We start from the raw sequence: 24,235 nt of genomic DNA on the forward strand, positions 1-24,235 counted from the left end.
ACATTTTTGAAAATGAATTATTTTCCAGTGACCACACTAAGGTCACAAGTGAACGCTTTCATAAGGGACTAATCGCATGTGGCAGCACAGTGCCACCTGGTGGATATTTTCACTGAGATTATCTTTTAATGGAATTAACTTTTTTAATATTCTACAATGAAGTTTTGTTGTAGACAAGTTCTAAATATCAGTACATTACCAAAAAAATGAAGTACCCAAAAACAACAAATTAAAAAAGCTTCTCTTTTTTTTTAAACAGCCACAGTTTAACACTCGAAAGAAAAAATAGTTTTAAATTGCTTAATTATTATTAATTTAAACTGCGCAAGCTATGAGAAAGCAACAAACAAATACAGGTGATTTTATTTTATTTTTCGTAGCGTTGTGTAAACATACTACATATCCCATGATCACTTGGGGGCGAGGGTTGAAAGGTCCTGTCGCACAGATGAGGTAATAACAAAGATGGCGGCCCTCGGTACTGCACGGTGCTTGTTGCGGAGCTTCTCTGGGGTGAAAAATGTGCAAAGCAGCAAACAGATACTGATGAGGTCTGGCGCGAGGACTTTTTGTAGTGAAACACAAGATAAAGGTGCGTTTTATTGCTGGTAACATGACTGCAGCTCAGGCTTCTTCTTCGCTGTAACGCTGACCTTGTAGCTCGTTGGGCTCAGCAGTTGGGGTGCCGGTGACAAACGCTCACGGACGCTTTATTGTCGCTCTGCCTTTCGGCACCTATGTGCAGCATGTAAAGGCTTAGCTTCTTTTACAAGCCGCTGTATTTGGAGGTGTTGGCCGGTATAGTCGATGCTTGCTAATCCCAATGAATGATGCTATACAAGCTAAGTTCGTCTGGAAAGTAAACAATCTACAGTTAAACATAACTGTCACCAAGCCAGACTTTGTAAATTATTTAACTCATTAACTAGTATGTCTTTCTCTGCAGCTGCTACAGACCATGCAAAGCCCCAATTCACCGATTCAGCTGTACAGGACATCCTCACCAGGATTACAGGCCTGGACCTGCAGAAAGTGTACCGACCAATTAAGCAGGAGCTGAAGCCACCCACGTATAAACTCATGACGGATGAACAGCTGGAACAGGTGCCCTGTTGAAGTGTTACAGAGTCCACCCCTTTTGATCGCATACATTCTTACATATGTTGGTGTTGCTTTTGTTTCATCCAATCCTTTTTTTGTGATTCTAGGCAGTCGAGTTAGCCAAAGAGCGAGCTAAAAAGCTGCTGCAGATGCCCCTTGTGTTACAAGAGAGGAAGCCCATCAGTGATGTGCTCTGTGAGGATAAGATCCTGGATGGCATGGACACAGCTAAATACGCCTTTACAGACATCACCTATAATATTCCACACAGGGTACACACATCTTGCTTTGTGTGTGTGTGTGTGTGTGTGTGTGTGTGTGTGTGTGTGTGCGCTTAAGTGGGTATTAGTTGGCTTCCACAAGTCGATCAGCCGCAGTCCTGGCAGAGCAGTAGTTACCCTTCCACATATCCAACGTGCGACTCTCGTATAGGATGCTCCGTTTTATTTGCTTTAAGCTACATTTGCATCATATCTGCAAGTGACTTTGCAATCCACTTCCACCCCAGCTCATCTTTTCATGCTGCTTCTCATTTAGTCACCATCACTATTGCTTTTATTGGTACCTGCTCTGTGCCAGACTGCCATATATAAAATACAGGCTTTTTATTATAGGGGTCCTGACTGACGTGAGCTTCCATAATATATACATCTCTATGCCCCTAATTAGAGCAGGGTGATATGACCAAAAATATTTATCACAATATACATTTGAAAATGTGCAATAATGATATAATTGACACTAGACAAAATACTTTACAACTCCACAACTTTATTAGTGCAAATAAAAAAACAATGTATTTTCACTTAAACAAGCAGCCTTTTTTTATGTGCATTAAAGTTTAACAGTGCAAATTCCTCGCTGACAGTTTAACCAAAAGGCATTTCCAGTGGAAATTAGCTGACATATCCTCAGCATAATCATGTATAATATCCACAAAACTTAAAAAGAGGTTATACACACACAATACGGTAATATTATGTTGAAGCACAGTACGTATCACTCCGCGAGGCTCCTGCCTACGATAGCCATAATGCTCCGACAATCCATCCAACGGTGTGGGTTCGTAGCTTAGCAAAGTCGTACTAAAACATTTGACCGATGTTCGAGCGCCGTGTACCACATAAAATCGTTTCAAGGTCAGTAAACACAACCAGAATTCAAACATAAGGCACACGGGATTATAAGGGGCACTGTCGACTTTCAGAAAAAGCAAAGGATTGATTTTAAGTGTTCCGTATTTTCCAAAAAACACGGTAATAACGATGGCCCGCTAGCATGCTCTACCAAAAATAGTGCTTTGTTGTGTATCTGACGGACGAAAGCTAAACCAGTTCCACATCACTGAAGTTGCAGCATTTTTACAAACAAATTCTGGTTCATTCGTTTCATTCAACAACCCGCTTTCGCCCTTCTTATTCTCCGTCACTGCCATGCTTTTTCCGCCATATGAAAACAAAGGCACTGCGCATGCGCGTTTCACCCATATTCTATCGCGATATTTCATTTTCTTATCGTTGCCCAACATTATACCGGTATTACCGTGAACGGTATGATATGGCCTAGCCCTACCCCTAATTGCCTAAAACTCACCAATTTGATTTAGCTTTGGATTCAAGAATGTTACTAAAATATACCATATATATATTCTGTATGTCTTTTCAACAGGAGAGATTCATAGTTGTACGGGAACCTAATGGAATCCTTAGGAAGGCCACTTGGGAAGAGAGAGACCGACTTATCCAGGTCTACTTCCCTAAGGAGGGACGCAAGCTCACTGCACCACTTCTGTTCAAAGAGGAGAACCTCAAGGTAGGACCTAAGAATTCTCCTACCTCTCTTTCTTTTTAAATGATATTCCATAAAACTCCTTCGATGCATCTTTTACAGAGCTCAGGTTTTATAAGCGGCAGCAGCCTTCTGTAGACAAAGGCTTCATTTTATGCCCATGAGTTGTTCCCTTTTATTTTTTTTATTGGTCGCAGTGAAAACATCATGTGCTGAAAGTGTTACACTAGAGTGTGGTGCTGGCCAACAGCAGATACTTGGCCTTGAACTGCTGTAGTTAATATGTTTAATAATGGTTGCCTTCCATTTATGTCTGCCTGTTCCAGCGTCGTTTTATTCTGCATGCTGGGCTCATCGTCACAGTTTGCTGAACACTATTAGCCATTATTGTGATTTGTTGGATCTGTGATTTATTTATTTATTTTATTTATTTATTTCCCCCCAGTATGTAGCTCATGTTTGCTCTGATATAAAATGTGTTGATGTAATCTACTTTACTTTTTAAAGTTGTTTTTTTATTTACACACAGTCAGCATAATCCTTGTTTACACTGATGTTCTATTAACAGGGCTAACAAGGGAAAACTCTTGTATTTCAGAATATTGCTGCTTGTATAGCATTACCGTGGATACATTGTATCCATACATGGGCACCAAATTTTAGTTTATTATTTAAATTGCAGATACAAATTAACTTTTAAGTACCAGAATGGTAAAATCAGTTCCTTTTGTAGTCCACCAGAGGGTGCTGTGGGGTTTTCCTAGCCAGGTCAGCTATGATGATTGTCAGCATGCAGGAGGAACGTTCATTAAACAAATGGGCATCAGAGAAAGAAATGAGAAAAACACCATCTGCATTAAGATGAAAAATATGTTTGTTTGTTTTTTACTTTTGTAACAAGCCCGGGATAAAGGTGCAGTATGCAAGTGAAATACTCTGAGAATGTTACAAACGCGAGGAGTTGTCTCATGCACCGCTATCCTGAAATACCTCATGTTAAATCAGATCAGTCAAAAAACAACTAACACTTGACCTACTTATCACGATTCAATTCAGTAAAACTTTTTTGATCCCGAAAGTTGGCCTGGAATGAAATGAGAAACCTACCTCACAGTTAACGGTGAGCTAAGAGAATAGGGTACATGCTGAAGCCACTGGAATGAGATATGTGACACTGTCACAGTGTTTTATCACAGATGCAGCCCTGTCTAGGCTGTACAGAGGAGTGAACTGTAAGGCCGAGGAAAGTTAGTGTAGAACACAAAGGGTTACATTAAGTCGCAGGCAGTGGAGTCATATGTGATTAATATGGCTCATTTTGTCTCAGAGGAGCGGTGACTGCTGTCTCATATTCTAAATGTATGTAATGGTTCACACATTTGCATTCAGTTGTTTGACTAGAATGTGATACAAACAGTTTGACAGGTGGGTGCTGCATTTACGACAGGTTTTAATGACAATGTCGGTCCACCTGTGTGCCTAACAATAAAAGTCATTCAAGTGGAAGAGACTGAAAACCTTGTCAACATTTGTTTTAATTAATAAGATTAAGTTTATCACTGGAGGCCATAATTTGCAGATAAATCGCAGTATATGTTATTGCAGAACTCAGCATATCACAAAATGTTTAAAATCACAAAATATCACGAGTGAAGTGTTGTGATAATAACATGATCTACACATTATTCTGTCCATTTAAAAAACGGCTATTAACCATGACTGACAACTGATCATCACCTCATGTTGTTCATTGTCATTGTGTCTGGAGGGTTTTCCTCAGTACACTGTTACCCACTTAAACCTCTTTCTCTTCATTAGTTGGTGTTTTCCCAGGACCGCCATGAGGATGTGTTGGACTTGTGCCTCGTCCAGTTTGAACCAGACTCTTCAGAATACATCAAGGTAAAATACCAGTGACCTTGTGGTATTTTGACCTCATCGTTGGCTGCACTGAGATCTGTAAACTCTATCTAGAACTTGTTATGCTGTGAAATTTTCTGTCTTTTTATATGTTCTCTGCTTCATTTGATATGAAGTGAAAAAATGTGCATAATGAGTGTTGTGCTGATTAATTACAAATGAGCTAAATCATCAAGGTCTGTATTCACTTAATGTGTTTTGTGTCTAGGTACACACAGCCACATATGAGGACTTGGACAAGCATGGCAAATATGATCTGCTGCGGTCCACCAGACACTTCGGAGGCATGGCCTGGTACCTAGTCAGTGTTCGTAGGGTGGATGGGCTCATAGTGGACATGCTAAAAAGAGAGCTGTGAGTTTTTTTTAAGCATTTGCATTATTTTAGAATTGAGTTACATTGAGTATGTACTCATTGTACCTGCTGGCAAAAGCTCTGATCTGAGCCTTCAGTGTGTGTGTTGGTGTTTCCAGGCTCCAGGATGCTGTAAGCCTCGTGTCTCTGTTCCACATGGTCCACCCCCACAGTGAGTCAGCCCGGGAAGCTGCCAGCCAACAGGCCACAGGCACCGACCTGCTTAAGGTAGTTGAACTGTGACAAACAGTGTGCCGATTTGTATCTCTGTTTGGCACTTGAGTTCATTTGAAGTCTGTTTAACGTATTGCTATTTGATCTAGTTTATATAAATGGTATTCCTGGATGTTCAAGGCGAATCAGGAGTCAGTATAGCTGTTAAGAGGTCAAATCTAGGCTGTTTCCTGCATTAGACGTTTGGGTTTTTACTCTAAAGTGGGAATAGAGGGACCAGGTCCAGGATACATCAGGTCTTATTTGTTCTCACAGGCCTTCAGCCTTGAAGTAAGGGGGAGAGACACTGAGAATGACAACCATTTAATGTGAAAGGTTAGCGGCAGGAGGTGTGGGTGTGTGTCTGTCTTCTACATTCAAGGCCTCTCATTTAGTCACAGTTGATTTCGAAACCCAATCTTAGCTGTGTTTACTACGTCCAGTAATAATACTATTAATACTGTGATTGCACTTTGACTGCACTTTAGTGTAATTGATCTCTTTTCTTTTTCTATTTACTCACGTGTGCCCCTTCAGATCTATGCCCAGAGGGACTCCCAAAGGTCGGGCTACATCGAGCTGGCTCTGCAGGCCTATGAACAGACTGCTGTTGAGGGCTCTGCTTCATGATTGGTCCATACCTCAATAGAGAAATGCTATACAGAACGTCTGGAAATCCTGCCTCTCATGTATAAAATATGACAGTTTGTTGTTTTTGTGTTGGGCCAAGAGTAAAATATGCTTCTCCAAAGGAAACCTTTTCACATCACAACCAACAATTTGAAGAGTTGGCTGCAACGTCTTGTGAGATACTTTAAGATGTTTGTTTGTTATGCGGAGAAATTGTCAGTGTGGTTCTTTGAATCAAGCTTCATGTCTGCTTATATCATGTACATAAAATAAATACAGCCTTTGTACTTGAGTGTCATGTTATTGGAATTATATTAGAGACTGTGGAAGCTCCTTTAATTTACTCGCCAAGAAAACAGTCACAGTAGCATGCAGTTTTTATTTCAAACAAAGGAAGCAGAAAACCATGTTAAACACACTAACAACAGCAACATTTTGTATGTTTTTGATCATTTAATAAGCTTAGAAATAAAATTATGACTTTATCATTTAAGACAATGCATAAAGTGGAATGGCATGCGGAACATTTAACTCGCATTGAACCGGTGCAATGGTAATTTGGAGTCTGATAAAATGCTGTGATGCTTGTGGGAGAGGTATTGCGATTCTTTCCTATGAAGGCTATGTTTCTGTCAGCAAGTAAAGCGTGAAGCACTTAGATTTGAGACACAGCAAACCCCAAAGTATTTATTTAAAGATACAAACCATTTAAAATAAAATCATAAAGGCACGCTAGCAACAATGAAGAAATGCCTATTTGTCTGTCAGTACATTTTTGGCTTTAATACACTGCATATGCAGATAGTGTTAAAATACAGCCTGGTCTCATCAGAGTTGTGGCTGGAAACCAGCAAAACAGCTCTGTCCCACTGAAGCATAGACGGGCTTCCTAAGGGTTTTCACGGTGTCTGGCATCGTGCATCGAGAGCAGATACTTTGGGATTTGTGGGCTGCAAGGTAGGTGGGTTGGGCTTATTCCATTGTGTTCGATTAGTCTGGGATCTGGGCAGTTGGGAGGCTGTTTTTTGTCGTGTTTGGATAAGGGTTTAGACCAGAACTAAGAACGCAAAATGCCTAATAATATTCACTTCAGTCTTAATTGTTTTGATTTATGAAACTCGCATCACTGAACAGAAAAAAATGGCTTGTGAAAGGCTAGTTTCTATTCACCCAGGAACTCTTCATCTAGGTTGACATCTGTGGTGTCAATATCCTCCAGGTCAAAGTTGTCCAGATCATCCAGAGCCTACAGGTGTAAGGCAAAACGATTCTGGATTTAACATTCATAGCAATATTAGTGTAACAAACTTATAAACCTTTGTTTACCTCATCATTTGCCTCGAGGTCCTCTGGCAGTACCTCAGGTCTTTCAGGACCTTCCTCTTCTGCTGCATGGCCTTCTGCATGAGCTACAGTGAGGGCTAAAACCTCTGGCTCAGCCTTGTGAATAACAGGAGGCTTTACTGGAAGTTTTCCAGTTTGTTTCTCTTGTTCTCGTTCTTGTGCTGGGACAGGCTTCAGTACTGGCGCTGCATCTTCAAGCAAGTCTAGCAGAGGATCCAGGGTCAGCTCCGGTAAAATCTGGACAGCTGCGTCCAGCGCTGGAACATCTGCGGTTTCAAAAGAGATGAGCTCCTCCACTGCTGTGTGTGAAGGTGCTGTTTCTGGAACAAGTTCGCACGTAACAGGAGTCTCTTCTGTTTCTGCTGCTCCACCCATTGAACCTGGAACTTCTGAGGCGATCCCATCTTTTTCCAGATCTTGATGAATGATCATTTCCCCAGGTGCTATAGGCTCGGACGTAACTTCATTATCGACCGTCAGACCAGCGCTAACCAGGACATCCTCAGCTGCTAATGCCTCATTTGGCGCTTCTTGTGTTGTTAGAGTGGTTTCTGTTTCAGAAGCACAAACAGCAGGTGGAGCTTCAGTTTCTGAAGATAATTCCTGAACGTCTTTCTTCATACATGACCTGACATCTTCCACAGGACTGAGCTGTACCATCTCAGCCTCCTCATCAGGCATCCTGGTGATTTCCTCTACAGAGACTAGAGTGTCTGCTTTAGTGCCCACCTCCACTGCTTTAGACTCGCCTGATTCTGACACTGCTTGTTCTTCTGTAGCAGCAGTAGGAAAAGGGTCTGCTCCTCTCAGGACAGATTCTACTTCACTTGCTGAAACGGGATCAGTCGACTCTTGTTTTACTGAAGTGTCCTCCTCCACTACTGCAACTTTTGAATATTTACTTTCTGTTACTGCTGGCACACTGGTGGCCTCACTAATGCTCTCTGCCCCTTGCTTTAAAGAAAACACAGAACGATCAAATTCAGAAAAGGAGTTGCAGTGTTTGCTCAACCGCTGGCTTTAATTATCTGTTTAAGTTATATCTTTTTTAAAATTTGGATACTACATTTAAGTTTTACAGAAGGAGCAACACTGTTCTCTTTCATGCACCATGTGCCAGACGTGGTGCATGAAAGAGAACAGTCAAGTGTGAAAGGAGCTGAATCAGTGGTAAATTTGAATGGGTTTTTTTCGCTTCTCACAGTGAACCATTACAAATCTTTACAAATCTTTTTCATTTTTGTTATCATCCATTAGCTTATATTGTTACCCTAAAAACACATATTAGGTTAGGATATTACACTGTAGTCAAGATACCATGGAAGGAAATTAAAAAAGACTGGTATGCTGCTGTGACATTTAGAGTAGCTTAGGCACTTATTGACACACAGGAGCAGCCTGTTTGACTGCACTGACTGAATGAGCATGTGTAGAGATGAAGACTGTGCTCTCACCTCTGAGTCAGTGATTTCTCCTTTAGGTCTAAAACCTGCTGATTCCTCCAGAAGACTGCGCTCTTCATTTGGCTAAAGAACCAAAGAAATGGGAAAAGTGGGATCTCAGACTCTTAACTTATGTTCAAAGTATGAACAGCTATAGTCCAACGAGCTTTGCAGAAAATGCAAAAAATCTTAGATGCTGATTTAACTTTGAAAATACAGTTCGACTGACTCTCGCACTGACCGTAATGAGAGGGTATTCTGAAGCAGGTCTGACCCCGACATGAGTCTCCTTCAGGTACTGCTCAGCCAGCAGGGCTTGCTGGAAGCCAGGGAACAGGTTGGTGTACTGGCTGGGGTCAGCCAGAGCATCTGCTGCCTTCTGGTTGACCTTGGAAAGACTCTCCTTCCAGAGTTTCACCACCCTGAAGGAAGAGAGGCACACACATCGCCACAGTGATGCATAATATATTATAGAAATTCTAATTAATAAGAAAGAACATTTTTCTAAAAACTCTGATTCAGACTAGTAATTATTTCAACAGCTGGGAGGAAAACAGGCACACCAAGTGATACATGCAGAGGTTCTTCAGGACACAAACAGATAGGCCCACAGGCAAAGAGTGTTACACTTGGACATATGTTAGGTATTCATTAGAAGCAGCATTACCTTGAGACATGGCTGGGCACATATGTTCTTGCCAGGAATGCAGCTTCTGGCAGTCGATCTGTTTTGATCAAAAGGTCCAGACATTTGTCCACTCTGAGCAAGTACAAAAAAAACAAAGATGGTGGTGACAGAAAAAAAGAATAAAGTTTAAACACATAAGTCAGTTTAAAAACCTCCTTTGTGCTCTTTACCCCTGACGCACTAACCTCCCCTGCAGGAAGTAGGTGAGGAAGGCCACGTTGGTCTTCCCATCTCTCTCTGCCCCCTCAGCCAGTTGGCCCACCATGTCAACGTTGCCTGAAGTGGTGGCCAGAAGCAATAATCCCCCATAATCCTGAGCTTGGTGGAGACACTCCTGAGCCAAGCTAAACTGGCACTTTGTAGTTGCAAGCTCTGCCAGCTGCTTCCATTTTTGTTCTGACTGACTCGGCCCCCGCGAGCAGAGGTGCCAAAGAGACAGGAGAGCGGATTATCTCAGGACGAAAGGCATGAACCTCGACAACAAAACACTGTAAAGCGGTTACTAAATAAGGGACACCGGGTCTGTGACTCACACTCTCAGGCTTGTATAGGGGAAATAACTGATTCTGCGCACATTATGCATCAAATTACACAGCTGTTGATTAAAAAACAAAACCAATAATCATTGATTTATTTATGTGAATATACACCACACAACTATTCCACTCTGTAGCTTTAGCTAACTTTAGCATTTAGCTCAGAGTAGCACAGTGTCTAAAGACATCCTTACATAGCCGCTAACATTTAGTAGCTATAGAAATTGTCCAGGCTCTCACCTCCACTTTCAGGGCCAGTTGATAGGCTGTCTTGAGCTCTCCCAGCTGCAGAGCAAGTTCAAACTTATGCTCTGGGTCATTGGACACAGCGAGGGCCTGCTGCCTAAAGCCCTACACAGCACAAAATAACAATGTCATTAGTCTATATTCTGTATATTATCCTTTCTCACTCGTTGTGATGGCCAGCAGTAGAGGCTAGATATATGAAGCAATATGAATAGGGGAAAAGTGACTGCGTGAGAAGCCAAAACCCTTGCATGATAAATATGTTTTATAAGAAACACACAGAAATTCTGCCCAGAGGTATCACACCATCTGGCTGCCTCATGTTCTGTAAATTATGCATTCGTCCAAGTCCTGAATTTTTACTCAGCCAAAGGAGCAAGAGAAGCACAAAGATGGATTTTCAAGGTAAAAGCTGGCATGCAAACATACCTGCTTCTCCAAGAAGCGGGCTACACGGGTCTGCTGCTTCTTGGGAATCGTGGGTAGAACCTTGTCAGCAGTGCTGAAGTCCTTCCTCATGACAGCTGTCTGATATTCTAGCACAGAAAGCAGCAGCGAATAGCTGATAACGTTCAGCTCCTTGTCTCCGAGGTAGAGACGGTCATCCTTCGGGATGTAGCCCAGCAGATACATCGTCCTACACCAAAGAAAGACTGTCTGTAGTTTTGAATTTACTGGATAGCAAGTGGAAATAAAACGTGAAATAAGACACTAAATGGATTCATAGCCATACAACAGATTTTGCAGCATTACAGGAACATTTATGAATATCCCAAGGAAAAAAAAACAATGCAGATGCATATTTGTGAGTTTACCTGTCCATGTGAGCAATGGTGATTATCTCTCCTCCTACATAATAGCTGAGTCTGTTAACAGAGCTGGTGTAGATGAAGCAGTCTCCCACCCAAACCCCTGTCTTTACCACCTCTTGGACCTCCCCCAGCACCTGACCAGCAGGAAAAAGAGGACAGACATAAAAGAGATTGAAAAATGATCTAAAAAGGTAACAGAATTCTTCTAAGACGTCAAATTTTTACTTAAATAGTCTAGACAATTAACCATGTGAGTCTCTGACCTCAAAGGCAGCCTCTATCCCATCTTCTGTCACCCCTTCTTTAGACTCCTGGGCTGTGGACACTCGCTCTGGTAGGTAGCGCAGCACGAAAAAAGACTCATCTGTAGCGATACAGACGAGCTCCCCAGAGTCAGACCACAAGACCTAAAGACACAATTAAAAAAAACAAAAACAACTCTTATTAGAAAGCCACAGTAGTAAATTTAGTATCGATTTAAGCTGATAAAGTGCTCATTGGATTATAGCTGACATGTTTAGGCTGGATCTCAATACGCCGGATCAATTCAGAGCTCTCCCAGTCGTAAAAGGCCAGGCCGCTGTTTGACCTCACTCCTAGTAGGAAGCCACCAAAGATGCCTGTAGGGATGCAGGATAGTAATACATAGGCACAGATACTCACACATATGCTCTCAAAAATATATTCAACAAATTCAAACAAAAACGTGACATGAAACTCACCTTCAGCTCCAAATTCGGGTTTGAATGTCTTCTTCTCTTTGAAGTTCTTAAATATTTTGACCACACTGTTGCTTTCTCTGACTGCATACCTATAACAATATTTATAATAATAATAATGATAATGTACCAGACCACAGGGGACTTACAGTAAGGCTAATCAGTCCTTTGACCATTTTCACGAGTACATATTTTGGGTTTATGTTGACAGTTCGATGAGCAAGTTTAAATCCTGTTTTTAAAAAAATCACTCTCCATATAATCATTAGTTATTATTAATCTCTGGCTCTTCTTCACAGCATGTTTTTGTCCTCTCTCTCTCTCTTTATCCCCAAACAGTCTCAGCAGATGGCTGCCGCTCCCTGATTGTCCGGGTTTCTTCCTGTTAAAAGGGAGTATTTCCTTACGATTGTTGCCAAGTGCTTTACTCGCTGGGGGGTTGTCTGATAACTGGACTTTTTGCTGTATTGCTGTAGGGCCTTACAATAACAAAAGAGCCTTAAGGCTACTGCGATTTAGCAAATAAAACTAAATTGAACTGATTTGAAATTGGACGATGTGTAAAATGTAAAAAAAAAAAAAAAGAGAGCAAGAACACTTTGCAAATCATATGAATGCTATGTTCATTTGCAAAAAGTACAAGGCAACATATCAGGGTTTAAATCAAGGAAGTCTGATTTTATCTTAAGGTTAAATTCATTTGATGTTACTATTACCCCTGAGTTACATCACATTAAGAATATTCTGTGATTTTTTTTTTTTTTGGGGGGGGGGGGAAACTGATGATGTAGATTTTTGAAAGCCAAATATATTTCAATTCTTGATGTAAAATATAGATATTTAGCTGCTCAACAGAGCCTCCTTTTTCATATTTCTTATTTCAAAATGAGCCAAATGGTTTTAATGGGCGATAGTTCTATCTTGCAAACAGGCCCATTTACACACCTAGACTCTTTTACTATCAAGCAACACTTCTGTAAATAGATTAAGATTTGCACTGCTGAAACAAGCTAGGTCTTCCCTAAAAATGAACTCAGTCCTCAGACCTTTTTTGGAAATTGGGCTGTACCACTCACCCTATAAAACTGCAACTTTTTACAGTGTTTACTGTTTCCAGTATTTACTCTGAGCTAATCAGCCTCTGCATATTTAGCATACGTGTGATATTGGTTTTCTTATCTAAGTCAGCACAAAGTACATTTTCTAAAATGCTGAGCCTTAATGTAAAGGTAAAGACTTACTGTGAAGAGTCATGTGCCCAGATAAACTCCAGAGCAGAGCCGAAGCTCTTGTTCCTCAAAGCCATGGCAGTATAGATGATATACTCCCCATCCCCACACACCACTACAAATCTGTCAGTGTGCAAATATTCAAATTACACACATGATTATCAAATTATACTTTAAGATTTTTACCCCAAAGACTCCGTGAGCACGCAGGCTGCCACTATCTTACCTGCACTGAAACAATCATAGGCATTACACAATCACACTGCAGTTAGACATAAATCCAGTTCAAGTCTAATTTACACTTTAATAACGGTCATATTTTGGTTAGAGGAAAAAGAAAGATTAGTCAAAACCTCATGCTGTTTCCACCCAAAGCCTGGCGCTTTACCTCCCATTAGGGCTGTGTCTGATTGTCTGGGGGTAAATCTCACAGCTTCCCAGGTCTTTCACACTCAGAGGGAGCCTCTCTCCATCCCTTATCTCAGTCTCTGTCAGTGTCTTTAGGTTGGCCTGCTGCACTTCAGAGTGACGAGCCCAGATGACCTTCCCGCTAGAGTCCATGGACATGACGGGCTCCACTCGACCAATCTGAAACAAAGAGGGAGTGGATGAAGAAGGATTAAGAATAATAAAGGGAAACAAGAGAGAAAGGTATATGAAGAAATGGAGGACGGAGATGTTACATCATCAGCTGAATCTTAACCACGCCACTACTTAAAAAGTCTATTCAGAAAATCTGTGAGAAAACTACAAATATAACTACCTTGATGATGATGCTGCCTTCATCAAAGCCTATAGCCACACTGTTGGAGCCGGGCTGGCCACATATGCACCACACCCGCTCCATGCCATAGTTGAGTGTGTTTTCCAGCCGGTAGGTGTTGGAGTGCCACACACGAACAGTGCCTATGGAAAGGACAAAAGGTCAAACTTTAAGCAAGATGCCGTGCCCATTTGGGAGCAGAAACATGTACCAATGTTTGACCCACCATCTTCAGCGCCTGTGAGAATGATTGGCAGCTGCGGATGGAAGCTGACGCAGGTCACATTCTGAGCGTGACCTTCCAGAGTCTGAACACACGTTTTGTTCTAGGGAGATAAAGCACACACTGTTTCTTGTTCTTTTCACATGTGGTAAGTTTTTTATATGAATGCACATGAACGTGTGTGAATTGACTATATCAACGCTGAAGGACAACGACTTTGCATATAATGGCTATATAACACCTTCTTACGTTTACTTCTACTACAGATGCACCTCTTACTGTTGCAAAATTAAATGGGAACAGCAGAAATAGAAATGGTTACATAGATATGGTTTTGCTTTCCATTCATAATAACCATATGAGTTATTTAACTGTCCTGATTTAGCTGTATTTAGAATAAAAGGTGTTTATCTTTAAGCCTTTTTCTTATTTTGCTTTTTAGCATGTACAGTGTACATACATAAATTGTACCAGATATAGAAAAAAATCTAATACAAAGGCCCCTAATGTCCAAAGTAATAATGATAGCACTTAATTGTGTCTAGTTTTTAGCTAATGAGAATCACTATCAACAGTCCCAAAGAAAACAAACACTTCATCAGGGCAAGGAAATTTCAGCTATGGGTACCAATGTTGGCTACAGTTTAAGGCAGACCTGAGAGTCTTTCAGTTACGTCTTCAGACTATATTTGCAATCTGTGCTTCACACTCTGATGCACACACACACCTCAGCCGCCTTAACTGAAAGCAGCTTTGCCCAAATGTTGTAGATGGAAACCAAAGATGAAAGACTCCTTGAGTTGAAGCTGTCATTAACCTTGAGTCAGCACTACATGTTTTTCATATTTTTACACACTCTGGTAGATTGTGGATACTTTTATACAGTGCAGCAACATCACCGCTGGCTCAGAGAGCTAACTTCAAATATGAAACTATCAAAAGACTTGATAGTATAGTGCTTGATTATCTATTTTGGAGTGGCGATGAGTTTGGCCTTTTGTCCATCATTTTCCATGTTTGCTTTTATAGACGAAAGAGGAGTTACACTGATGCAGGAAAGATAACAGTGTTACCATTTGAGTGACCGTGTTTTTTATAGTGTTGATAATCAGACCATCCAAAAATCTCTGCATTACATTTTTTTGTTGAGTGAAATTCTAATATTTTATTTATATATTAGCCCTAATTAGCAGGTAGCTGTGTCTGTGTCATGCACTATGTACAGTGTTTGGATACTCCTTGCTAACCAAGCTAGTTACTGTTAGCGGATGAGTTAGACATGAAACTTTTCATCCACAAATCAAATCAAATCAAATCAAATACAAATGATCAAACTGAAGGCTTGAAAATAACAGTGGGTAATATGTCCATCTTTTATATACAGGTTATGGTGGAAATATTTTCTTAATACTGTAGTGTGTTGTTATTGTATTTATTGTTTTTGTGTACCTCTTTGCATGTTTTGTATAATAGATGTCACATAATTATGGCAATAAACTGTTTTGATCCTAGGGTGCAGAAAGGAAGAAAAAAGCAGTCTAGTGTGTTTGTGATAACCTGATAATCCCAGATCTTGACCAGGCGATCATCAGCCCCTGATATGAGGTACGGCTTGTCTCCGCCACTGTTGTAATCAATACAATTCACTCCCTTCTCATGGCCCTCCAGAGTAAAGTTGGGAGTCTTGGAGCCCAGCTGCCACACCTACAGTACAACAATTGAGTTGTTTATCACTGAGCAACTGAATAATGTCAGCAAATTACTGCTCCTGTCTCACTTAAATTGTATTGTTAGCAGTAGTGTTTCTCAAAATGAAGACCACCAATCCCCCTTTTCTTCCTCCTGTAGAGAAACTACACCTGTGTGTTCCTCCTTTTTGTCTCCTTTAACTTCATTTAAACTGAAAAACACTTTCATTTCTTCATGGCTTACAGCGGTCTTCCTTGCCTGTTCTCACAATTACTTTCCTGTATTCGCTAGGTGTGCTTGTGTGTGCGTATGTGTATACCTTAATAGTCCTGTCCAGAGAGGCACTGGCAAACTGGTTGGCATCTCTGGGGTTGATGACAATCTGCATGACATAGTGAGTGTGTCCCTCAAACACCTGACTGCACAACCACTTTCTGTCCCAGTCCCACAGCTTGATCAACATGTCATCTAAAAACACGGAAACACGAGAAACGTAATTTCAATTCAATTTTATTTACACACCGTAGCACCACATCACAAAAAAAAAGCCAGACACGGAAAGGCCATCCAACTGCTGTGATCGGTTGGGGTGAGGGAAAAGGCAAGGAGAGAAGAGCGTAGAGAGGCAGTAAACAAGAAGCAGGAAAAAACATGATGATGATGATTACAGCTTGCAAAGTTTAAAAAGTTACATGCATGAGGTCATTTTATATGAGAGCATTTGTGTTTATGTGAGTATGTGCGGTGGCAGTTTCCTACCACTGCTGGTGAGGATGTATGGCTGTGTGGGGTGGACAACGATGCATCGGATGTAGTCAGAGTGAGCCTCAAACAAGTGAACTCTCTCCAGCGTGTTGTAGTTAAACACTCGGACCTGCATGTCATCCTGCAGACAGTCAAAGAGATTTGAATTTCTCTGCCAATTAGAAACGGGTCATCTACCAAAGCCAACATTACACACAACAGACTCATTCTTTTTAACCTTAAAACTGTCACATTTGTATTGGTATTTGCACAAAAAACATACAGTAAAAATAAAAGATTTGAATCAGCAGTGCACATGAATTCAAATACTTACGGCTCCAGTGATGACCCAGTGTTTCCTGGCTATGAACTTGGCCACTCTTACAGGCAGATCACACAGCTCGAATGTTTTCACTATCGTCTACACACAGAAAAAAGCCCCATGCTGTCAGACTACATCACCATTAAAGACATCAAAAGCACAGATGAAGGAAGATGAAAAGATTGGTTATTTCATGTAACCACTTAACGAGCGATTAGGGGGGAGATCAAACGGCTTTGTACAAATGTGCAGAGATGGATGGTGACCTGTGTTTCATGGTTCCAGACCACCACAGTGCCGCTGTAGAGGCTGACCACCATCCACGGCTCAGTGGGATGCAGGTCCGCACTCTTCACCCGGTCTGACCGAGCTGTCAGCTTCCGCTTGATGTCCAGTCTCAGAGGCTGTGGAATAGGAGTGAAAAGACAAAGAGATAATAACGCTGCAAAAATATGTTAAAGTAAGCTTTAATCATCCAATTTTGTCAGTAATCAGCATGTCTCAGCTGCGGTTTGATTTCAGTTTTTGGCTACCTTGAGGGTGGGGTTGTGTCTGTTGATACTTCCCATACCAGATTTTATATGCATGCCTGCTCCATAACAACAAGTCCTTTCAAGTCTTTGCATAACTCTGCTTATTTAGTATTACGAATGCATGTTCAAAATATCCAACAACCAAAGGACAAAAGTGTTTTTTTCAGCCTTTTCATTGTCTCATTTTGAGAGTTTAAGACATACAAAGTTATTCCAAGTTATTATGTCACAATTATTATGTCGCTGACAAACACCCTTAAAAAAACTGCAAACGAAATAACTATAATTTTTTTCTTAAAGAATAGTCACATAAACAGTTTAGTGTTTCAGTTGTACCTACCATGGCTGCACATCGGTGAGTCTCTGCGGTGCTGTCCACTGTAAATACGGGCCTCACTGCTGCCTGCCTGTGGAGCTCAGCGGAGGAAGTTTCTGTAAGAAAGTTCGAGGAGCTTCAAAAACTACCTCCGGTACAGATTTTCCAAAATAAGCCTGAACGCCCAAATTTCAACAGCGTTATAAAGCCGAATATAGAACCACAAGGCTCAGTATAAACACCCGTCTTGTAGATTTTGCTAGCTTTAAAGGCGTTTGTGCAAATAAGTGACTAGTATTTCTTCAATAACAAGATGCTAGCTCTGCATGTTCACACTTAGGAAAGCTAAGCTAGCAGTTGTTCTGCACATATAAATATGGTTCAGAAAATACCATTTTACAACAGGTTTTCTCGTTATCAGAGCTACACATTAGCTGTGAATAATTTTTTAACTATTAGGTATAGTAATTAATGCAACACTAAATATATAAAGGTAGATATTTCAACAAGTTACAGTGGGCTATACGGGATAGATTGTATCCCGTTTTACAGTATGTATGCAGGTTTATATATGTGCTGCTTCCTGTTTTTTGGGGGTGAGCACCATTTCAAACACATTTCTCAGCAACAGCATAAATCTTTTCTTGTGAAGACAGAAATTTCCGGCCTGTATATCTCAGCCGCTGTGTGATTTACACAGCTTCCTCCAACGTGGATTCTTGCGCATTTCCTGTAGAGGCAACACACGGCATCACTTGTACACTTTTACCTCCGCATTTGGTTCTCAATAATTTCCAAGCAAATTATTATTTTGGTCTTTTATTTACGTTTGTCTGACAGAAGAACAGATGAACGTTATTTTCTGACGCATTCCTTTATTCATTCTGGCGTGTATAATTAGTATTTCTCTGTTTATAGTTTAGACATCAGACATTATTACATACATTACTTACATATCAGAGAAACCTTTAATTATAAAAGTTAATTTTAATGTATAAAACATACACTCTTTATGTGTTTAAAAGCCTGTACTTTTTAATCCAGTGCTGGATTTATGAGCAAGGTTGGACTTCACTTTTTGTATGCATTTAATAAACAAAATATATCATATCAAAATCACAGTAAATTAGAAAAGTTGTGTGACATCAGTTTATTGCAGCTCTCCATAATCACATTTTAAAAAAAGACACAGCAGACGGTTTTGTGCAGTTGAACTTCATTCCCATGTTATTTCGCCTTCTTAAATACTTGGTGGCAGATTTTGTCGAGAACGTGGATTTCCTAGAAGAGAGGGTACAGACCTTCAGACTTAAAGTCCAACATGGTGCAACACATGTCTGTCTAGATTACACAACAAGGCTGAGCCCGCATGTGTGTTGTTTTTTTTTTAGATAGTGATTCATTATCTTTGTTATGACATTTAACTGACTTAATGGATAAGATTCCAATAAGTAAGTTTAACTGCTTTTGAAAGATTCAAAACACAAGAACATCTAAATATATGGTGGAAATTTCCCAGCATGTCACATTTTTTCTTACCAGGTGTAGTAGGTCTCCCTCAATCCAGTGTCTCCAGCCACGATTTTCTTTCTCCCCCTTCTGAACACACACCAGCTTATCCCCATCCCAGGTAACTAGTGTCTGTTACACCACAATATAGGACAAAGACATAGCGCTTAATGCATCACTGGTTCAACACAAGGTGCACTTGTTAAAGGTTCTAGGAGTAAACAAATTCAGTCCTACCTTGACCTTTCGGCTGTCCAGTCCCTTTGTGTACTCCTCAAACTCCTCACCCACGGTGAAGTTGACTTCGTAGTTTCGGAAGGTGCTGAGGGTCTTCGTTTCAAACTTGTCTCCATTCTGGACTATCACTTTCGTCTGATGCAGGTGGACGGCGATCTTCCTGGTGGCAAAGTCAATGTCTGCAAGCATGCAGGGATGCAAAAAGTGAACGCAGTGTCAGCTGAGGCATCAACTCTTTGTGGGTCTGTGAAGAATATTCTGTCCTGTCTTTGTGTGTGCGTGCACACACCCAAAGCACACATCCAACAGAAATACACACAACACCACAGGCCACTTATTATGATTCCTCTCCTGCCGGTCCTTTTGACAGTTTTGTTTACCCTTTAAAAATGACCTTGCTCCCAGTCAGAAGAGGCCTAAATGAGTTTTCCATCCTGCTCAGTTTGGGCTCTGCCAAAGAGAACCACCCATCCTGACCGTTTAGATATTCATATCCCATTTGCCCTAAAGTGAAAATTCAATTTCTTCCCATCACTCTTACAGATGAGGTCCCTATATTTACCCATCTAAATGATATTTTTGACCCATTTCCATAAGGATGTCATTTTCCCATCCGCTGGATGGAAATGAGGCGGAGGCATTGAGGATTTCCTGGATTTCGTGTGAGCCGAGTGTACTGAGGGTTGTTTTATGAATTGCAGATAGAGTCGTGAATAATGAAAGTGTTTCTGGGCCTGATCAACGACACGCCAAAAAAAAAAAAAGAAAAAGGAAGGAGAGCCTTTTTTCCCCCTCCTTTTTAAAAAATTGACGAGCTGGCCCGCTGCCTGATCCAGGGTCGGAATCTGTCTTCCATTTCTGCGGATCGTGGAGGATGAAAATGCAGAAAGGAGTGAATCAATATTTATTTGGCGTCGTAACAGATGGCAACCGCTCACAGAGTGGAGGTTAACTCGGCCTGACAGCAGCTCAATGATGAAATGAAGCAGTGCCATAGCACTCTTCTTTTTTTTCCCTTCCTCTTTCCACTGTCTTCATCTGTCTCTCACGCTGCTGCTCTCTCATCTTTTCTGTCACACACATGCTAGATTTCATGCCCAGACCTTCCTGTCTATTTGGCTGCTTTTAATTACAGCACTGTAACTGAGCTACAGTAAGCTACAGTGTGTGTTTTTGGGTTGGTTTTTTAAAGAAAGTTGTCAAGCCCCAAATTGTCTCGTTCTATGCCGTATCAGATGTTGCATGAGCGTGACTTACCGAGGGCTTTCATGACGTCCTCAAAGTTGTCATTGCTCACCATCTCCCAACGTCCATTGTAATCTGCAGGCATGTTTGACTGGTGTGCGTTTGAAGGCAGGAGTTTACTGTAACGTGTGTTTGTTAAGCAGAGAGAGAGAGGCAGTGCGACGCCCAGCCCTTTATATATACTGTGTTTGTTCCTGTGTGTGTGTGTGTGTGTGTGTGTGAAAGTGCTTGAGTGTGCATGTGTGTGTGTGTTCACACTTATACCACTATGTGAGGACTATGCTTGTGGGAACCAACATTTCCCACAAGCTTGAGGGTCAAAATGTGGTTTTAGTGTCAGGGTTACAGTTAGGTTATGGTTAGGTTTAGGCTGAGGTTTGGGGTTAGGCATTCATTTTTGATGGTTAGGGTTAGGATGAGCGGCTAAGGAAAGCATTATGTCAATTAGATGTCCTCACTAAGGCATAAAAGGGAAGCATGTGTGTGCGTCTGTGTGCATGTGTGTGTGGACCAAAGGACAGGGTCATTGTTTGTCCTTTCAGTGAGTGTGTGTGTGTGTGTATGTATGCAGAATAAGCTTAGGTTTGCATTTTTTGCATTGTAAACACACTCATGTGGGTTTGTGTGTAATGTTGTGATATAAAATCTCATATTACCTACAGCTGAGAGTAGACTTTGTGCATGCTTCGAGTTCCGAGCATCACACTGATGCACTGTAAAGAGCCTCCTGCACTTGTTCCAATCTCCATTTCCAACTTCCGCAATCACTCATTCTAATGTGCTGGAGTGGAGATGAGCTGTAGTGGAGCATGGAGATGTGTGCTGATTACCTTAGGGATAGGTTTGGGAGTTTTAGCAGTGGAGACATTCTTTTCTCTCTTTTTTTTTTAACTTCAAAGGAAGAAATTCTGTTGACTCAAACACAGACTTTTTTTTCTTTATTGGCAAATCGTTTGATAAGATAAGACACTCAGGCCTCAGTCAGCTGGAGTTACTTTATCAGCAATTGAGTGTGAGTGTGTGCTCACATTTTTACAACACAGTCTTTCTCTGTGTTAATGTCTGAGCTGCTTAGTTCGGGTTAATGAAAAGTTTCTGGTTGGTTTATGTGTGCGGGGGTTTCGGCATTGGATCACAGTTCCTTATTTGTGTTTAAGAATTCTGAAAGCTGCCATCTAATCCAGTCCTCTTCCATGTCTGTTCATTGAATCAGATACCCCAGCAGAGACTGTGTCCGACACAGAGTCAATATGACTCACTCTCTGGATCTCTTTCAGAAGCTGCAGTGATTTTCATAAAATATTGTGCTGTTGTCACATGGTTTCACAACGGCAGCGGTACCGCGCGCTCCCGCTCGCATTTAATTCATCTACGGCTCAAAGATGATGTTGTATGTGGAGGGCCAAAGGTGATGTTGGAGCAGAAGCTCTGATAAACCTCATAATTTATCAGAGCTGATAATAACCTAACCACAGCAACACTTACATTTAACACAGAGAGAAGAACAGATCGCAATGTCCAACTGCACTCTTTGCTTCATCTCACTGCATTTCAGCTGTCTAGTGTAATCATTGACAGACTCTGCCTGCAGTCTGTTTAGTTTGTGTTCTCCTTACACTATGCATGATTCTATGCATAATACATATGCAGTAGAGAATTAGTAAGACTAAGTAATACTAGTAAGACTAATACACTGATTGCCGAAATAAGAATCAGAGAAGAATCCTTCTACACTGTCTCACCTACTGCTGAAATTTTTACATAATACATATTTAAAAATGGGTCTGACCCCAGGCTCACCAAATCTGCTTTGAGGCAAATCTGGGTGTGTTTTGGGATTTTGTATCAACCATAAAATTAAAGCAAACAAAACTGCTTCTTTTACAGTGCTGCATATCTAACATTCACACTCTAATGAATGCATCAGGAGCAACTCTGGATTCGGTATCTTGCTCAAGGGTACACTCAAAAAAATGAAATTGGGTGGTTGTTACATGCATAAGATCCAAACTTGTAATTTGAACTAAATAATTCCATGTTTTTATGGTGAACGTAATTAAATCATGTAGCATCTGCATGAAATTCAGCAACTTAATTAAGTAAGAGTGGCTGGATCCAGGCAATTAACCGCTCTTACTAGATTGTATGATGTCATCTCAACAAGAACAAATTGCCAATTGTCCCACTGCCAAAGCGTACTAACATTAGCAGCCTCAACGACTACTGACCAGTTGCTCTAACACCTGTTATAATGAAGTGCTTCGAGAAACTGGTCCGACGTCACATCGTGTGCCATTGCTACAACGCTCCACACCACCATCTCTCACCTGGAAGTGCAGGGCCGTTACACCAGGCTGCTCTTTGTTGACTTTAGCTCTGCTTTCAATACGATACTCCGGACAGACTAATAGTTAAACTGCTGGAAATTGGACTTCCTTCTACTACCTGCCGCTGGATCAGAGACTTCCTCTCAAACCGTGTACAGAGAGTTAGAGTGGGGCCTCATCTTTCCTCGGCCCTCAGCCTTAACACCGGCTCTCCACAAGGCTGTGTACTGAGTCCCCTACTGTACACTCTGTACACACATGACTGTGTTAGTTCCCACCCAGACAAGGCAGTCATCAAGTTTGCAGATGATACCACCGTGGTGGGGATCATCTCTGGGGGAGATGAGACGGCGTACAGAGCTGAAGTTCAGAGGCTGTCAGATTGGTGTGTAGATAACAACCTGGACCTCAATACCAACAAGACAAAAGAACTGGTAGTTGATTTCAGAAGGAGGAAGTCTGAGCTGCAGCCTGTCAGCATCAACGGGGAGTGTGTGGAAAGGGTCTCCAGTTTCAAGTTTCTGGGTGTGCACATAGACACAGACCTTCAATGGAGCTCTAACACCTCTGCAGTTTTAAAGAAGGCCCAACAGCGTCTCCACTTTCTGAGAATCCTCAGAAAAATGGAGCTGAAGAAGGAGCTGCTGACCGTCTTCTACCGCTGCTCCATTGAAAGTGTGCTTGCATCGGTGTGTGGTTCTCCAGCTGCACCACAGCACAGAGAAAGGCACTCCAGAGGGTCATCAATATGGCCCAAAAAATCATTGGACATCCTCTTCCCTCTCTGAAGGACCTGTACAGCACTCACTGTCTCAAGAGGGCTCGCAGCATCCTACGGGACGGTACACACCGAGGACACCGGGTGTTTAAGCTGCTGCCGTCTCGCAGGAGGTTCAGGCTGCTGAGGTCCCGAACAAATAGACTCAAGGACAGCTTTTACAACAGGGCAATAGCCCTGATCAATGCAAATAGCTGACCTGACTGGCTACCTACCTGGACTTTTTTTTTCTTTGGGGGGGCTTTAACAACAGTAAAAACAGTAATAATAATAATATTTATATTTATAACAACGTGCAATAATAATTTTATGTGCAATAATACCAGTGTGCAATACAAATACACTTATTCTTCTTTTTTATTACTAAGTTATTATACTGTGTTGTGTTGTTTGTGTTGCGTTGTGATGTGTCGTATTGTGTCGTGTTGTGTTACATGTGCCGACTTAGGACAGTTTTCCAATTTCATTGTACTACTGTACTATGTATGACTGTGCAATGACAATAAAGAGTTATCTCTTATCTCTTA

The 24,235-nt window shown here is 41.3% G+C and overlaps 3 protein-coding genes across 4 annotated transcripts; 1 reads left to right on the plus strand and 2 right to left on the minus strand.

Annotated features, from left to right (window-relative positions):
* Nucleotides 1–429: 429 nt before the first annotated feature.
* mrps22 (mitochondrial ribosomal protein S22) lies at nt 430–6,293 on the plus strand. Its single transcript, XM_026192282.2, has 8 exons — nt 430–592; nt 947–1,104; nt 1,209–1,373; nt 2,770–2,913; nt 4,708–4,791; nt 5,018–5,163; nt 5,283–5,391; nt 5,914–6,293. The coding sequence occupies exons 1-8, from the start codon at nt 466–468 to the stop codon at nt 6,004–6,006; spliced, it is 1,026 nt and encodes a 341-aa protein (XP_026048067.2). The 5' UTR covers nt 430–465; the 3' UTR covers nt 6,007–6,293.
* Nucleotides 6,294–6,365: 72 nt separating this feature from the next.
* On the minus strand, nt 6,366–17,928 carry LOC113036151 (COPI coat complex subunit beta 2). Of its 2 annotated transcripts, XM_080288629.1 has the most exons (22): nt 17,637–17,904; nt 17,030–17,167; nt 16,776–16,862; nt 16,457–16,583; nt 16,017–16,165; nt 15,566–15,712; nt 14,012–14,111; nt 13,786–13,928; nt 13,411–13,610; nt 13,035–13,145; nt 11,797–11,885; nt 11,588–11,694; nt 11,338–11,481; nt 11,078–11,208; nt 10,692–10,899; nt 10,257–10,367; nt 9,666–9,880; nt 9,460–9,552; nt 9,034–9,214; nt 8,805–8,876; nt 7,333–8,304; nt 6,366–7,252 (listed from the first exon to the last, which is right to left on the minus strand). In XM_080288629.1, the coding sequence occupies exons 1-22, from the start codon at nt 17,637–17,639 to the stop codon at nt 7,169–7,171; spliced, it is 3,612 nt and encodes a 1,203-aa protein (XP_080144755.1). In that variant the 5' UTR covers nt 17,640–17,904; the 3' UTR covers nt 6,366–7,168. The 2 variants fall into 2 exon arrangements, with proteins under 2 accessions (XP_080144755.1, XP_080144756.1); XM_080288630.1 differs by lacking the exon at nt 6,366–7,252 and having other exon boundaries at nt 7,741–7,901; nt 17,637–17,928.
* A 487-nt stretch (nt 17,929–18,415) lies between these two features.
* On the minus strand, nt 18,416–20,840 carry LOC113036153 (retinol-binding protein 2). The gene is made up of 4 exons (XM_026192283.2): nt 20,616–20,840; nt 19,359–19,537; nt 19,152–19,253; nt 18,416–18,893 (listed from the first exon to the last, which is right to left on the minus strand). The coding sequence occupies exons 1-4, from the start codon at nt 20,686–20,688 to the stop codon at nt 18,840–18,842; spliced, it is 408 nt and encodes a 135-aa protein (XP_026048068.1). The 5' UTR covers nt 20,689–20,840; the 3' UTR covers nt 18,416–18,839.
* Nucleotides 20,841–24,235: the final 3,395 nt, after the last annotated feature.

Source organism: Astatotilapia calliptera, chromosome 14 (assembly GCF_964374335.1).
Source record: "Astatotilapia calliptera chromosome 14, fAstCal68.1, whole genome shotgun sequence".
NCBI lineage: Eukaryota > Metazoa > Chordata > Actinopteri > Cichliformes > Cichlidae > Astatotilapia > Astatotilapia calliptera.